The sequence below is a fragment of the Leptodactylus fuscus genome, chromosome 9 (genome assembly GCF_031893055.1).
Source record: "Leptodactylus fuscus isolate aLepFus1 chromosome 9, aLepFus1.hap2, whole genome shotgun sequence".
Classification (NCBI taxonomy): Eukaryota; Metazoa; Chordata; class Amphibia; order Anura; family Leptodactylidae; genus Leptodactylus; species Leptodactylus fuscus.
In genome coordinates, this window is record NC_134273.1 from 82,293,280 (window position 1) to 82,312,037 (window position 18,758).

At 42.3% G+C, this 18,758-nt stretch overlaps 2 protein-coding genes across 2 annotated transcripts in view; both read left to right on the forward strand.

Annotated features, from left to right (window-relative positions):
• Positions 1 to 18,758, forward strand: part of JAGN1 (jagunal vesicle mediated transporter 1) — a 105,474-nt gene that overhangs the window by 55,631 nt on the left and 31,085 nt on the right. The window lies entirely within an intron of this gene.
• Positions 6,420 to 18,336, forward strand: TTLL3 (tubulin tyrosine ligase like 3). The gene is made up of 15 exons (XM_075286190.1): positions 6,420 to 6,501; positions 8,618 to 8,684; positions 8,875 to 8,973; positions 9,951 to 10,051; positions 10,623 to 10,800; positions 11,316 to 11,377; positions 11,568 to 11,696; positions 12,675 to 12,789; positions 13,286 to 13,387; positions 13,736 to 13,925; positions 15,275 to 15,423; positions 15,674 to 15,917; positions 16,459 to 16,894; positions 17,146 to 17,746; positions 18,131 to 18,336. Exons 1-15 carry the CDS (start codon positions 6,490 to 6,492, stop codon positions 18,334 to 18,336), a joined length of 2,691 nt encoding a protein of 896 aa, XP_075142291.1. The 5' UTR covers positions 6,420 to 6,489.

Consider the following 18,758-nt stretch of genomic DNA (forward strand, 5'->3'; position numbering starts at 1 on the left):
TACTACTCCTATGTACAAGAATATAACTACTATAATACTACTCCTATGTACAAGAATATAACTACTATAATACTACTTCTATGTACAAGAGTATAACTACTATAATACTGCTCCTATGTACAAGAATATAACTACTATAATACTACTCCTATGTACAAGAATATAACTACTATAATACTGCTCCTATGTACAAGAATATAACTACTATAATACTACTCCTATGTACAAGAATATAACTACTATAATACTACTCCTATGTACAAGAATATAACTACTATAATACTACTCCTATGTACAAGAATATAACTACTATAATACTACCTCCTATGTACAAGAATATAACTACTATAATACTACCTCCTATGTACAAGAATATAACTACTATAATACTACTACTATGTACAAGAATATAACTACTATAATACTGCTCCTATATACAAGAATATAACTACTATAATACTACCTCCTATGTACAAGAATATAACTACTATAATACTACTACTATGTACAAGAATATAACTACTATAATACTACCTCCTATGTACAAGAATATAACTACTATAATACTGCTCCTATGTACAAGAATATAACTACTATAATACTACCTCCTATGTACAAGAATATAACTACTATAATACTACTCCTATGTACAAGAATATAACTACTATAATACTGCTCCTATGTACAAGAATATAACTACTATAATACTGCTCCTATGTACAAGAATATAACTACTATAATACTGCTCCCATGTACAAGAATATAACTACTATAATACTACCTCCTATGTACAAGAATATAACTACTATAATACTACTCCTATGTACAAGAATATAACTACTATAATACTGCTCCCATGTACAAGAATATAACTACTATAATACTGCTCCTATGTACAAGAATATAACTACTATAATACTACTCCTATGTACAAGAATATAACTACTATAATACTACCTCCTATGTACAAGAATATAACTACTATAATACTACTCCTATGTACAAGAATATAACTACTATAATACTACCTACTATGTATAAGAATATAACTACTATAATACTACTCCTATGTACAAGAATATAACTACTATAATACTGCTCCTATGTACAATAATATAACTACTATAATACTACCTACTATGTACAAGAATATAACTACTATAATACTACTCCTATGTACAAGAATATAACTACTATAATACTGCTCCCTATGTACAAGAATATAACTACTATAATACTACTCCTATGTATAAGAATATAACTACTATAATACTACTCCTATGTATAAGAATATAACTACTATAATACTGCTCCTATGTACAAGAATATAACTACTATAATACTACCTACTATGTGCAAGAATATAACTACTATAATACTACTCCTATGTACAAGAATATAACTACTATAATACTACTCCTATGTACAAGAATATAACTACTATAATACTACCTACTATGTACAAGAATATAACTCCTATAATACTGCTCCTATATCCAAGAATATAACTACTATAATACTACTATGTACAAGAATATAACTACTATAATACTGCTCCTATATACAAGAATATAACTACTATAATACTACCTCCTATGTACAAGAATATAACTACTATAATACTACTCCTATGTACAAGAATATAACTACTATAATACTACTCCTATGTACAAGAATATAACTACTATAATACTACCTCCTATGTACAAGAATATAACTACTATAATACTACTTCTATGTACAAGAGTATAACTACTATAATACTGCTCCTATGTACAAGAATATAACTACTATAATACTACTGTTATGTACAAGAATATAACTACTATAATACTACTGTTATGTACAAGAATATAACTACTATAATACTACTGTTATGTACAAGAATATAACTACTATAATACTACTGTTATGTACAAGAATATAACTACTATAATACTACTCCTATGTACAAGAATATAACTACTATAATACTACTCCTATGTACAAGAATATAACTACTATAATACTGCCCCCTATGTACAAGAATATAACTACTATAATACTACTCCTATGTACAAGAATATAACTACTATAATACTACTCCTATGTACAAGAATATAACTACTATAATACTGCTCCTATGTACAAGAATATAACTACTATAATACTACTCCTATGTACAAGAATATAACTACTATAATACTACTCCTATGTACAAGAATATAACTACTATAATACTACCTACTATGTACAAGAATATAACTACTATAATACTACTCCTATGTACAAGAATATAACTACTATAATACTGCTCCCTATGTACAAGAATATAACTACTATAATACTACCTCCTATGTACAAGAATATAACTACTATAATACTACTCCTATGTACAAGAATATAACTACTATAATGCTACTCCTATGTACAAGAATATAACTACTATAATACTACCTCCTATGTACAAGAATATAACTACTATAATACTACCTCCTATGTACAAGAATATAACTACTATAATACTACCTCCTATGTACAAGAATATAACTACTATAATACTACCTCCTATGTACAAGAATATAACTACTATAATACTACCTCCTATATACTTATATATAACTACTATAATACTGCCCCCTATATACTTATATATAACTACTATAATACTACCCCCTATATACTAATATATAACTACTATAATACTGTGGAGCTGCAGTTTCTGCCATCTGTGACCACACTTTTGCTTCCCCTCGCTCTGCTGTGATTCGCTGCTTGGAGGACACTTTGACTTGGAGCCATTTTCAGCGTCTTCTTGAGGAAGTGGTCGGAGTAATCTTACTCTGTTCTATGATTTGAATTTCTGGTATTTCCTCCTTTAGTTCAATCTTTTGCAGTTAGAAGTTTATTTTGGATAAGATGTCACATCGGGGTTGCAGTTTGGGCTCCGTTTTGTAGAGTGAAGACCATTTTGTTCTCTAGCGCTCCATTATACCAGAGGAGGCGCTGTTCCATACCGGGGCACCCAGTAAGAAGATTCTGGTCCGCTTTTATTTGGGTGTCGTATTCGTGTGTTGCTTCAGGTGTGAATGTCACAATTTTGGCCAATAAAATGTTCTCATGGCATCTGTTGATTGGTATTCGGGAGAAGTGGCGTGCGGTGCGGACCACAAGATTGTTTGTATGCGCAGACCCCTGTTACTAATGTCCTGCCCCATGTAGGGAGTGACAACTTTGTGATATGGGCATAAAATTTGGAGGTCAGGCTTCTTATTAGTGACATGACTGATCCATATAGCACCCACATGACAGTGAGGGGAATCCGATGGACCCCGAGAGGTCACCCCCTTTTTTGCAGGCACCTCGAGGATGTTTCCAGACAGCTATTAAGTACGGTATATGGCATGTGCCGGAACTTTCCTGACTCCTACGGTAAACGCACTGCAGGCGGAGGGTGAAGGGGCCTTCTATATGGCGGTTATTACATTGCCGATAATGCCGCACTATAGGAGTCTTTTATATGTGGACGACACGATGCAAGTAGACATACGCCCCCTATAGGTTTACATTGTGGTGATCACTACAAAATAGCGCAATGATAAAGTACTATAATCTCTGTGCTCCCGGCCTAGCAGAGTTTCTGGTGATGTTGCCCATATCAACCAATCACAGAGCAGCTTTCTTATTTCCAGAGCAGGTAAGGAAATGAAAGCTGAGCTCTGATTGGTCGCCATGAACAACAGGTTGTATATCTGTGGTTTGAGGCCTAGTCGAGGCCTAGTCATTATTGTCCGGTTGGGTGACACTGATGGGGGGCTGAAAATAACCCAGGAGACCACATCCTCCTGTGTGAGTGCAACGTGAACCCGGGGAGGGAATATCACCCCTGTGTAACCTGTGACGGCCACTAGAGAAAGTGGCGCCATCGTGCGAACCGCTTCACCGCGTCCGAGCGGCACCTAATGGTGGGGGAGGGGAGATTATTCCTTAAAGAAAAGCTTTAGTGTTTATTCACACGTTGCAGTTTTTAGAGCGATTTTTAGAAATTTTGACATGAGCACAATCTTCACACTCGCGTTTGGGTTTCCCTCCTTACACCTTGAGTCCCCAGTAATAAACCCGACATCTTGCGCTGACCCTCTTATTGGTAATATCCAGGGTGACCAGGAGGTGGCAGCATTGTACTGATAACAAGAAAAAAATTATGTAAAGTTTTCTAAGTGGTTTCTTCCCAAGTGTGAATTCGCACCTAGCAGATTTATTGCCGAAATGTCAGCGACTGAACAGTCTCACTATCCGGATGGGGTTGTTTCTGCGGCAGATGTCTGGATTTATGCAAACCCATCTAGGAGAATGGGGCAGTCGCTGCAGTATCAAACGTGGTGCATGTAAAGAGCTCACTATATCCTATGAGAGCCTACGCCTTTCCTGAAATACACTGTGCTGCTGTGGTCATCCCTACCATCTTATCGGGGGGTTCTCTACCGCTAACCCGCCATCATATATAATGCAGTATTCCCGGCCACACTATGGCGGACCTGTGGCCTGAGGTTATACCGAGTTCACACATTGTTGTGACATACAAGCTGTCAGGTGGATTACAGAGCTGCCCGGGCGGCCGCCATTGACAGCAGCAGGATTGTGTTTCCCAGTTGCTCAGGATACAGTCACTGCAGCAACAGCAAACAGAAGGGGACGGATTATCCAGGGATCCTGCCTGCATGTCATGTGCAGGATGAGAAGGAAGTGGTCCCTGCAGCCGCACAGTGCAGACCCCCAGCTGGCACCAATGCACCCGCCTGCTCGATGTGCCCTGTGCTAATATGCCCGGTAAGATGCCGTAAGCCTAGGCCGTGATACATTGTGCGATGTCCTGCAGATCTATAGGACTAGTATAGGATGTCACTAATCTCCAGGGACCAGACATTGATTTGTATGCTTTATGTAGGTCACTGAGATACAGGGATTTATTTAAAGGGATATTCCCATGAACACAACCTTATAGAAATTTATAGACAATTAAAAGTTGTACAAATTTGCAAATCTCAATAATTACAAATTTTGCAGAGTTTTATAGATTTTTTTTCTCTAAGCATCTTAGCGATGACGTCTGTTGTCATGATCCATTTCCAATGGGTACAACCATGCCTGCAGGAACTCTCTAAGGTCAGAAACCCAGCGATTGTGTCCGGGGTATCTTCTCATACATGTAGTGTCCTCCTGATAACCAGCCATGATGTCCTTATTGTGGTCGGGTTATCTTCTCATACATGTAGTGTCCTCCTGATAACCAGCCATGATGTCCTTATTGTGGTCGGGCTATCTTCTCATACATGTAGTGTCCTCCTGATAACCAGCCAAGATGTCCTTATTGTGGTCAGGTTATCTTCTCATACATGTAGTGTCCTCCTGATAACCAGCCATGATGTCCTTACTGTGGTCGGGTTATCTTCTCATACATGTAGTGTCCTCCTGATAACCAGCCATGATGTCCTTATTGTGGTCGGGTTATCTCCTCATACATGTAGTGTCCTCCTGATAACCAGCCATGATGTCCTTATTGTGTCCGGGTTATCTTCTCATACATGTAGTGTCCTCCTGATAACCAGCCATGATGTCCTTATTGTGGTCGGGTTATCTTCTCATACATGTAGTGTCCTCCTGATAACCAGCCATGATGTCCTTATTGTGGTCGGGTTATCTTCTCATACATGTAGTGTCCTCCTGATAACCAGCCATGATGTCCTTATTGTGGTCGGGCTATCTTCTCATACATGTGGTGTACTCCTGATAACCAGCCATGATGTCCTTATTGTGGTCGGGTTATCTTCTCATACATGTGGTGTCCTCCTGATAACCAGCCATGATGTCCTTATTATGGTCGGGTTATCTTCTCATACATGTGGTGTCCTCCTGATAACCAGCCATGATGTCCTTATTGTGGTCGGGTTAACTTCTCATACATGTAGGGTCCTCCTGATAACCAGCCATGATGTCCTTATTGTGGTCGGGTTATCTTCTCATACATGTAGTGTCCTCCTGATAACCAGCCATGATGTCCTTATTGGGGTCGGGTTATCTCCTCCTGCCGGGGAGTCAGTTTGGCGCCCCCTTCTACTATGGCAGGCACACTATTATCTGTAGATTGTTATGGACACCATTACAGCTTCCACCCAGCTTTTCCAAAGGTCCTGGACAATGAAGGACAGGGTGAGGGTTGTATTACTGCATGCAAAGGTAAAATTGCCATTCTGGAGTCAGGGAAAGCTGAATAACACCCTTATGAATCATGTCATGTCCACCATATTAGTTGTCACCCATAGGACAAGGAATCTTATTTAGGGGTAAATGCCCTTTAGCTCTCGCCGTCTCCTGCCTGCAGACTATACCGTAACGCTATGTTTTTGCTGTATACAGACTAGTCCTCCCTGCCAGGAACTGGAATGACAGATCTATTGCTGGGAAGTCTTCACATACGGAACAATCATTGCCGCCAGCGCCGCTGTTACCATGGTTACCCAGGTGAATGCTCTTTTATGTTTGTATAGAAGTGGGAACAATTGTGATACGTAATCGCCACCTACACTCGCTGTGCGCCGTCACGTGTACGAAGCGAGAGCAGCATCTCAGGCTAAGTTCACACATGCAGGATTTGACACTATGTCTCCCAGAATCCACGTGACGTCCACACTTACTCCTTATAAGTGGAGTCTCAGAAACCCCATTTATATGGAGCGGAAGAAATGTTTGTGCCGCCATCCATGAGGATACTTGGCAGAGTTGGCCCCTTACTATAAGCCTTTCAGTTGGGGCCCCCATTGATCACCTGTAGGGACCTGGCAGTGAGTGTTCAGTGACTTGTCTGTGTAACATAGGACAAGACGGGTCCTCCAAAACCAGAGGCGCTCCTTGTAGGATCCTGAAGAGAGGGTAGAAGTCACCTCAGTGATTGATCGAGTCTTGTCTACCTCATCTGCCCTTTCCAAGGAAAATACGGATCTTTGGTTTTCAAGAACTTGTTCTGTCCCATAAAATCCATCTGGTTTGGAACATAATAAAAAAAAATACCGTAATAGTAATATTTTTGTATCAGAACTACAGTATGTGATAATCCTATCCTACTATCCTATCCTACTAATATCCAATGTGAAAGTTTGTGGGTTTGGATATTTGTTCCTCAATCACGCAAAAAAGGCTGAACAGATTTGCATGAAATTTGCCACATACATAGATAAGAACCCCGATTAAAACATAGGCCACTTCTTATCCCGGTAAATGGCGTCACTACACGACCGCATTGAAGAAATTTAGGTTCACACAATACTAAAGGACCTGTGGTGACATCATCACAGGTCCTTCAGCCATTCTCAGATAGGATCATGCTAGGCAGTGGGTGGAGCTACACACTATTTTGTGGGCGGAGCTATATAGGATGAAGCTGGATAGTGTGAAAGCTGAAGAAAATGGAGTCTCATAGAAGATCAAGAGACTACAGAACATGCAGGCTGTGTGTGGGCAAGAGGAGTATATCGGGTGTAGAGTTTCAGTGAGTACTACAGGGAATGTGTTATTCTGCCTCTGATGGGGGAGGGGGAGAGAACTTTGGCACATTTCAGCAATATCTGTTCAGCCCTTGTAACACAGAAGCTGCTCAGACAGTCAGATAACCAAACCCCTGTAAGAACAATTGCCCGATGTAGCAGAGCTTATTTGGCGCTGTAGCACACCTCTCTTTAGGCTCTCCATATGCAAACATGTACATACAGCTGGGTATCCTATACATATGCAGCGATGTAGCAGAGTCGAGACGCGGGAGCAGGCTGATCGAACTGTGGCAAATTTCCGCAACATCCATTCAGCCCTTTGTAACACAGAAGCTGCTCAGACACCGACATAAGAACACCCCTCTAATCCAAATGGCCAGATGTAGCAGAGCTTAGGCAGCGCTGTAGCACAGCTGAGTACGCTCTCCATATGCAGAGATGTACATACAACTGAGTATGCTGCGCATATGCAGCGATGTAGCAGAGCCAAGACGCGGGAGCAGGCGGATCATCCACAACAGCAATTGGCTAAATATAAGCAGCTCAGCGCCAACACCAACTCACAGACGAAGTCGCTGGCAGATGCTAGTGATGTATATAATGTAGAATAATTCCCAAAATGTCCCCAGTGTGATCACAGTGGTGTAGAGCATGCAATATGATCCTGGTGGTATAGATGATATAATATGATCCTGGTGGTATAGATGATATAATATGATCCTGGTGGTATAGATGATATAATATGATCCTGGTGGTGTAGATGATATAATATGATCCTGGTGGTATAGATAATATAATATGAGCCTGGTGGTGTAGGGAATGCCGCGTGATCCTGGTAGTATAGGTCATGTAATATACTTTGGGTTGTGTAGACCATGCAGCGTGATCCTGGTGCTGTAGCTCATGCAATATGAAACTCAGAAAAAGATTAAGTACTGTTTCTTCAGAATCCCATAGAGAACAAAAAGACAAATACTTCACAATCTTCTGACCACTAGATGGGGCTCTTGAGAACAATGTCTTAGCTCTGTCTGTTCTGTATGTAACTGGCTGTAGTGACAGAGTGATATGACTGCACTTTGTGTATCTCACAGCCCCAGCACTCATCTAAGGAGCCGGAGGGAGGAAACTGTGATGAGACCAAAATTATGGAAGGAACAGGTAAGGTGGGAAATGAATCCTGAAATTCTGACTTTACTAATATCTGTTAAGGACCCGCTGTATTAAAGGGGACCTTCCCCCAATTTTAATACCTATGAAGCAGAACTCCAGCACAAGCCTGGCTAAGAGGGTTGATACTCTGCAATATTATATCCTTGTAGTGCACTTTCTGCTTGTGCCCATTTATTAGGTATTTCTGGGAGACCCCCACCTCAGTGCGAAGGACAAGAGAAGACGCCTACTGGAAACCTCAAGAAGAAACCAAAGTCTGCAGCTGAGAAACAAGACGGTAAGTGAGCGCTAAGTGTCAGTCTTATTCTACTCATCTTTCCAAATACATAACATACGGCAGCAGAAATGAGATGTTAAAGAGTTAATAGAAGGAGACCTCTCCTATTTAGGATCCCCATCTGTTAACCAGATGACAACCCTCTCTCACTCCGGAGGACCCGACACATCTATACATTATAGGGACAGCACATTGATTTTGATAGGAATGGTGTAATACTTCATTCCACCTGTGGGAGTGCTGCAGGGAAACTGAGCATTGCTGCTGGAATCCTCCAAAGTTCGATCGCAGGGGTTACCAGCACATCATCTAAGATTTAAAGTGGGCCATAGACCTTACATGGCTGTCAATTTTGGCAAGTTTGGATGTGTTTTTTGGCTCCTCCTCCTAATCTGAAATCCCTCCCCTGCCAACTGATCATGGAGGAATTAGTGATGGTCTGATATGGATATTTTATTGTATTGCTGTGAATTCTTCTCAGATCTGATAGTGCTGGCCTGCAAGACTGTGTTATCTGTACCCACTGGCATTAAAGGGATTTAGACAATGGGCAATCCCTTTAACACACCCTGTAATTTTGCAGTAATAGAGAGGGGGGTCCTCTATACAGTATCCTAGTCCCTTAGCCAGAGTAGAGTGTGAGCACAAGGAGTGTCCCTTGCTCTGGAGGACCTGCCCTGTCCTGAATTACACAGACAGTCCACTGAAGTGAATGGACATTGTGTAATACTTCATTTCCCCTGTGGTGGCGCTGCAGGGAAATTGAATTCTTACTGCCAGTTTTTCCTACATAACTGCTGATTGCTTGGGGTTTTATCAGATGGGGGAGGCACCTTGGACACTTCTAACAAGCCAAGACCTGGCATTGTCCAAAGTGGAGAACACCTTTAACTTGCACAATGTGACAATCCACCCCATCCCCTCTGCTGTCTATGGTGTCTTGCAGGTAATAACAGTGACATCTCTTGTATACACAGTGACGGCCGGAGAAGGGCGGGTGAGAAAGATGATTAATAACACAATGATTAATCCAGATCGCCTGAAACTCGCCAAACTCCTGGTCGAAAAAGCCATCAAGGTCAGTGAAACCCTTTCAACCCCAGTTCAGACAGGAATCCGTATTAATAATACATGGTACTGGGCTGTAGACACTGGAGATTACAATAAATGGTGTTTTGTTTTTCCCAGAAACAGCGCCACCTTTGTCCATAGGCTGTGTCTGGTATTGCATTGCATTGTGGATAAGGTTAAATGAAATCTCAGTCACTTTGCTGATACTGTAAAGAGCGCCTTTCACCATCTGTATCTAGTCCAGCTCTGTGCACCCTTTAAGAGCCACCCCTCCACTGATTCTGGCCCCCACCGCTCCTGAGCAATCATCACTGTTGGTTTCAGCACCCAATATGTTCTCTACTGTCAGTTGGGCCGTCCTGGGCTGCAGCAGACAAACTAGGACCTCCCACTTGACAGTAGAGAGACTATATGTACTGCAAGTAACAGCACTGATTGCTCAGGAAGGGTGGGGGCTAGAGAAAAAATGCCAACTGTGCTGGAAGTAGGTCCCCTTCAAGTATGGAGAGGGGTGACACAAGATCCTTCTGTCCTCTGGTTTTTAATCGTTGTCATTCTCTTCTACTACCCAAAAATAGCAAAAAAAGATATTCAGTATTCATGGCCCCTACCCCGTGATACGTCATTGTCTGCGCAGCCGCGGATGGGTGGAGAAGAAGCTGCCCAAGGTCACAAAGGCTTCTCGCAAAAAGAAAAAAGCTGCGGATGAGGAAAATGAAGAAGATGATGGAGATGGAAGTGGAAATGATGACGACGGTACATAAGATGCATATAGAAATACTTCATTGTCAGTAGTGAGGTAATGATGAGTTAGCGGTGTTATCTATAGAGGTGTTATCTTCTGTTGTAATCCTGCCTGTGATGTAAATAGAGAAACTGCTGCAAAGAAAACCCTACAGAATTGACAAGTGTTCGTCTATTATTAGGTTTAGTAGGCAGAGTGAAAATTGCAGGATATAAGGACATTTCTGGTGACACATTCTCTTTAATGACTTCACAAAGGCACAAAATTTAGCATGTGACATCACTGGCCCCACCCCCTGCGCAGCTCAGCCTATACACAACGCTTTTGCATTCACAATCCTGTAGTTCTCGTGTACACAAGGCCCGAGTCGCTCTGCTGTCCTGCATTGTGAGAGATGTAGTGTTTTTGCAAAATTAACAAGGGAAAGGTAAAAAATTTCCACAATACAATGCACCGAGGCTCAGGAATCCTGTAAAATATCTCATACTTCTTCACATTCATGATGTGCTCTGTATTCATTCCCCAGATGAGGAAGCTGAAGAAGAGGAGGAGAAAGATGAAGATCCAGATGGCACGTACGATCTGATGGTAAGTGACAAGAACTACAACTCCCAGAATTCCCAGACCTCCACAAGCAAATTGCAGACCACTACCCTATATACTGGGGGTCTGTTCTTATACATTAGCGGCTGTGTAGAATAAGGAAAGTGCCATCTAGTGGAGGAAGGAAGTCACTGAGACATCACATCACCAGCTGCCAACTTTTCTGTCTCTTCAGTCAAGACTCGTCCGTAATGAAATACCGTATTTTATCTGGACAACCAGGCGAGACGCTGTGGACTGCAAGTTCCTGAAGAAAGATCAGATGATGAACCACTACGCCAAAGCTGGATCCTTTACCACCAAGGTGCGTCCTCACATTGTAGGATAGGACAAGAGTCATGAGATAGATAGATAGATAGATAGATAGATAGATAGATAGATAGATAGATAGATAGGAGATAGATAGATAGATAGATAGATAGATAGATAGATAGATAGGAGATAGATAGCTAGATAGATAGGAGATAGATAGCTAGATAGATAGGAGATAGATAGATAGGAGATAGATAGATAGATAGATAGATAGATAGATAGATAGATAGATAGATAAATAGGAGATGGATAGATAGATAGATAGATAGATAGATAGATAGGAGATAGATAGATAGATAGATAGATAAATAGGAGATGGATAGATAGATAGATAGATAGATAGATAGATAGATAGATAGATAGATAGGAGATAGATAGATAGATAGATAGATAGGAGATAGATAGATAGATAGATAGATAGATAGATAGATAGATAAATAGGAGATGGATAGATAGATAGATAGATAGATAGATAGATAGATAGATAGGAGATAGATAGATAGATAGATAGATAGATAGATAAATAGGAGATGGATAGATAGATAGATAGATAGATAGATAGATAGGAGATAGATAGATAGATAGATAGATAGGAGATAGCTAGATAGATAGATAGATAGATAGATAAATAGGAGATGGATAGATAGATAGATAGATAGATAGATAGATAGATAGATAGATAGGAGATAGCTAGATAGATAGGAGATAGCTAGATAGATAGATAGATAGATAGATAGATAGATGATAGATAGATAGATAGATAGATAGATAGATAGGAGATAGATAGATAGATAGATAGATAGATAGATAGATAGATAGATAGGAGATAGATAGATAGATAGATAGATAGATAGATAGATAGATAGATGGGGAACATTAGTAAATACATAAAACGTTTCTAGTAAGTAATGTTCTGTTGGACTTGGTAATGGCGGCTTTCATGAGGGGGGGTTTGGTGATTTCCCTTTAGGTGGGCCTCTGTACCAATTTAAGGAACCTCCACTGGTTTGATGAAGCCGACCCTGATTCTTTCTTCCCTCGGTGCTACAGATTAGGAGCTGAGGATGAGAAGAGAGCGTTCATAGGTACGGGTAATGGGCAGGGGGCTTCATCTATCCAAATGAAGAAAGGTAATAGAAAACATAGCGACCAATCACGACACAGCTTTCATTTTGACAGAGTGGTTTAAGAATTGAAAGCTGTTCCATGATTGGTTGCTGTGGTCATCAATATGTCTGTTCGGTCCTCCATTAGTGGTCCACTCCATTCTGGTGCCACAGCTGTGTTTTGCCACATGGACTGTAGAAGAACATATATGTGTGTCTGTATACTGTCTGTATACAGCCCTTTCTACACATGGACAGCACATGAACCAAAAATAATAACAACACTGTAGGAAAAACCAAAAGACTGTGTTATGCCTAGTACGGGGCCTAAGAGGGTGGACATGACACTGTCACAGGTATCAAATAGACCCTGTGCTTGGCCTAACAAAGTATGACCTACTTCTACATACAGTAATCCCTAACCCTATGTATAAATGGCGCACTGTCTGAGGCTCGGGTCTGCTCTGTGTCTTAGAGGATTTCTGGCTGACGGCTGCTCGGGGTGTTCTTAAAAGGGTGGCAGGAGGAGACTGGAGCCGAGCGTCAGACATCCAGGAGGACACGGCCAATGTGACCGGTGAGTAGTGGACCTGGAGGGTTTGGCCAGTTTGCACTTATGTATCTTTATAGCACAAGTCACTTGCCATGTGAATGTCCAAAAAGCTGCACGACCTATACCTGGGATTCCTCCATGTTCTGGGACAATCTGGCCTGTCCATAGACCCTAATAGACATAGTAAGAGGCTCACAAAGAAGCAGAGCAGCCTTGGAGTCATATTGGGATTGTCATGTCTTTATTTCCCCTATGAATATAGCAGCAACTGGGGTTGTTCGACACCCAATACCTTCCCCCGTCCAAAACCCCATATGGATGTTAGTGGGATCAGTGGGGTTATCGCCATATATACCTGACACCTCTCTACAGATAACAAAAGAGGCAGCAAGAAGCGCGGAGGTTGTGTCCCCGCTCACATCATCACAACAGCCATCAAGGCCTGCGAGTTCTATCTGAACAGCCTGGAACACGACGACATTGACCTGGAGACGGCGACAACGTCCATCATGACCGATGCATCATGGGAGGAATTCCTGCGTAGTTACTATCAAGTCATTCAGTAAGTCATGTAGTAAAAAATATATCGAATAATTCTAGTGTTACTGACTATGTGTGATAACCAAAGTAACATGGAGAGAGAATGTGCATGTAATAAGTGCGATATCCAGGAATAGATCGTTACCTCACACCCATTACATACTATAATGCTGCCACCTATGTGCAAGAACACAACTACTATAATACTGCCCTTATGTACAAGAATATAACTACTATAATACTGCTCCTATGTACAAGAATATAACTACTATAATACTACCTCCTATGTACAAGAATATAACTACTATAATACTACTCCTATGTACAAGAATATAACTACTATAATACTGCCCCCTATATACTAATATATAACTACTATAATACTACCCCCTATATACTAATATATAACTACTATAATACTGTGGAGCTGCAGTTTCTGCCATCTGTGACCACACTTTTGCTTCCCCTCGCTCTGCTGTGATTCGCTGCTTGGAGGACACTTTGACTTGGAGCCATTTTCAGCGTCTTCTTGAGGAAGTGGTCGGAGTAATCTTACTCTGTTCTATGATTTGACTTTCTGGTATTTCCTCCTTTTAGTTAAATCTTTTGCAGTTAGAAGTTTATTTTGTATAGGATGTCACATCGGGGTTGCAGTTTGGGCTCCGTTTTGTAGAGTGGTGAAGACCATTTTGTTCTCTAGCGCTCCATTATACCAGAGGAGGCGCTGTTCCATATCGGGGCACCCAGTAAGAAGATTCTGGTTCGCTTTTCTTTGGGTTACGTATTCGTGTATTGCTTCAGGTGTGACTGTCACAATTTTGGCCAATAAAATGTCCTCATGGCATCTGTTGATTGGTATTCGGGATAAGTGGCGTGTGGTGCGGACCACAAGATTGTTTGTATGCGCAGACCTGTTACTAATGTCCTGCCCCTTGTAGGGTGTGACAACTTTGTGATGTGAACGTAATATTTGGAGGTCCGGCGTCTTATTTGTGACATGACTGACCCATACAGCACCCACATGACAGAGAGGGGAATCCGCTGCACCCCGAGGATGTTTCCAGGCAGCTATTAAGTACGGTATATGGCACGTGCCAGAACTTTCCTGACTCCTACGGTAAACGCACTGCAGGCGGAGGGTGAAGGGGCCTTATATATGGCGGTTATTACATTGCCAATAATGCTGCTCTATGGGAGTCTTTTATATGTGGACGACACGATGCAAGTACACCTACGCCCCCTATAGGTTTACATTGTGGTGATAACTACAAAATAGTGCAGTGATAAAGTACTAAAATACTGCCCCCTATGTATAATCCATATGTGTTTAGTATAACGGTTACATTTCTATTCTCCTTTGTCTTCTTGCAGTGATGGAGCGTCCATTGAACATTCGTTCTCCTATAGGGATCGGTGCAGTAACCTGTTGCAGCAATTAGATGATGTGAATCCACAATTGGCTATTGAAGGTGACAGGAATGTCTGGATTGTTAAACCCGGTGCCAAATCTCGTGGTAGAGGTGAGCGCTATTTATTATCAGTGGTGGAGAGATAGATTATAACTATATATATATCTTTACAAAATGATGCAAACATCTGTCACCGTGGACTGACAACTCTCATGAGAACTGTAATGGCGGACATATTGTTTATTACTCATTAGTCCTAAATTGGCTTAAATTCAGTGTATAAATGTTAAGAAGCTAAGACTTCTTCTGCCGCCACCACGGCTCCTTGAGATTCTAGCTGGCTCCACTTTGTGTTTTCTAGGAATTATCTGCATGGATCGCTTGGCTGAGATTCTAAAGTTGGTGGATTGTGATCCCATAATTGTCAAGGATGGAAAGTGGGTGGTCCAGAAGTACATTGAGAGACCACTACTCATCTTCGGCACCAAGTTTGATGTGCGTCAATGGTTCCTGGTGACGGACTGGAATCCTCTCACCATCTGGTTTTACCGGGAATGTTATGTGCGATTTTCAACCCAACCCTTCTCCCTCGAGAATCTAGACACGTAGGTTAGCTTGACATTCTAGTTCTTAAGACGGGTGGTTATTTTGGAAGTGGCTGTTCCTTCTCTTCCCATCTGCTGATGGAGAGAATCAGGAGGTCCCACACATTTGGTAGTTGGCTTCTCCTACCACAATCGTTGGGTTCTCCTAACATTATGTTTGGTTTTGACGGCTGGAAGCCAAACTAATCGGTTTTCTTAAGAGTGTCCCGTCTTCTGCTTAGGCCTCAAGCCTTCATCTTCATGATTTCCATCACTGTCTCCACCATCTTGTTCTTCTTCTCTCTACATCTTCCTAACACAACGCCAGGTCTTCTCAAAATATGGTGAAGCTTGGTCAGATGTTCTTCAGGTGGAAGGATAGAGCTCTGAGCCTCCATCTTTCTCATCTTGTAACTCTTCGTCCATGATATTCTCAAGTCTTCAGCAATGTCACCTGTAGACAGGGTTAAGGTCATAGTCATCTACAGATGATCATTGACCAGAGAGTATACGATGACCAGATGGCTGGTAGGGTTACATTTGTCATGTGTCCCCTCTACAGATCCATCCATTTATGTAACAACTCCATACAGAAGAATTTCGAGAACTCCCGTAGCCGCCACCCTCAGGTTCCTGCCGATAACATGTGGTCTAGCGATCAATTCCAGATGCATCTCCAGAAGTTGGGAGAAAAGAGAGCCTGGGAGGAGATCATTGTGCCAGGGATGAAGGCTGCCATCGTACATGCCATGCAAAGTGCCCAGGATGTGGTAGAGTTCAGAAAAAGCAGTTTCGAGTTGTACGGGGCCGATTTCATGTTCGGTGAGAACTTTCAGCCCTGGTTGATCGAGATCAATTCCAGCCCAACGATGGCGCCATCCACAGCTGTGACCAGCAGACTTTGCGCTATGGTTCAGGAGGACACTCTACGTGTAGTGATCGATAGGAAGAATGATCGGAACTGCGACGTTGGCGGCTTCGAACTTATCTACAAACAGGTACAGCCAGTAGTCTGCAGTTGTCAAGCAGCATTTCCCCTGGGGTGGGTTGTCAGCATATAACCAGTCAATAGATGGGAGCCCAAGCTGACTAGCGATCTGCCCGGCCTTGGTTTGAAGGTCACTCTTGGGGTGGATAATAGGTCACGTGATTTGCCGATTGGTGTATCTCTCATATCTGCAGTCGCATCTTTACCCCCTTACATGTATCAGCGGGGATCAGCCATAACATAGATTCACTTTCCTTTCAGCCCGCTGTAGATGTTCCTCAATATGTCGGTATCAATTTATTGGTGGAAGGCTCCACAGTGAGAAAGCCGCGTGCTTTTCTCCCCAAACCTCTCAATGGACCCATAAATGTTGGCTTCACTCACGCAACCAACCAAAGATCCCTCTCCATGGTGCAAAGCAAGACATCTAATACAACCTCAAGCAACCAAGATCTGTCAAGACAAAGGTCAACGATCCCATATTCAACATCCAAGTCTTCCCGGCCCATACAAACCCCTCGCCCCTTAAAAAGGGCAAAGACCACGAACATCGGTAAAGAGAACATTGCAATAGCGGAAGTAAAACACAGAACGGAGAGCGTGGAGCTTGTAAGGCTGTCCAGCACGTTGGGGTCGGAGTATAAGGAGGCGAGCAAGTCATTGGTGCAAGGCAAAAACACGTCCAAGGGAGCCGTGACCCAACTCCATCAGCGTCTGCTCGCAGCACCGAAACTCTGTCTCTCAGAGAAGCCACTTTTAGTAAAGCCCCCGGCCGGACACAGGGACGGGATAAACCTGGACTTGAAGTTCTCCAGCCTCGACCTGGGGGAAATTCAGCTCTTCAAAAACTTAACAAGGACAGGTAAGAAAAACTGGAGCCAACATGGCGACCTTCAATGTATGAGACAGGAGAGCGCTCTTATTGTCTGTCCATGGGCACCAGTTGTGTGCCAATCCTGCCCAAATATCTGCTGGGCGATACGTCCCGATTCCACTAGAGAAATAGGAAGTGCGCACTCAGTGGTGACCCATGCCAGCCAACGACTAAGTGGGCCGTGTTGCCTGTATATGATGGTGGGCCGGGAAGCTTCAGCATAGGGTGGGGGGTACTAACCCCTTAGACTTGGGCTCCGTGGTGACCTTGTGACTTCCCTCCGCCTCTCCTGGAGTCTGGCACAGTATACGTAGTATATATTGTCAGCTTTGTAGATATGAGCTCCTGTATAAATGTGTTTCTCATTTTCAGGACTGGACCCCCACCGGATGCCATGTTTGTTCTGTAAGGGACCTTCTTCACTACATGCAATGTGTAACTGTACCTGGAGCGCTAAACTCCCCGCCAAACCCATCCGTTTCCAGCTCACAAAGGGAACTCGCCTCAGTAGGTTCCATGAAGGAACAGAACCCCTCAGCGCCCGGGGCACGGCCATCCTCACATCTCTGCTCTTCTGATGACCACGGGGCTGTGCGGAGAAACAATGGTGCTCACAATACAGACTGCGACTCATGTCAGGTCTGTCCTATAGAGGACGCCCCTCCCCCAATGTGTTGTCATTTATTAGACACCATTTCTACTTCCCACAGTCCTCTATGTGAATAAATCCCTTGTCAGAGAATCTTTTACATTGAAGATTTCTTTAAGAAGAAGTGGGACCGGGTAAGAGTATACTAAGATATGACTACTGAATATCGTCACTACTGAAAGGCGGGGCGGTGACAAAAAAAAGGAGAGAACAAAAAAAAAAAATTAATTAATTAGCTGTTGCTCCACTAATTCCAAAACAGTTTGGACTTCTGCTCTGGCCCCCACCATTCCTGAGCAACATGCGCTGGTAGTTTTGGTGCCTGATATTTAAGCTCTGTAGTGTCAGCTG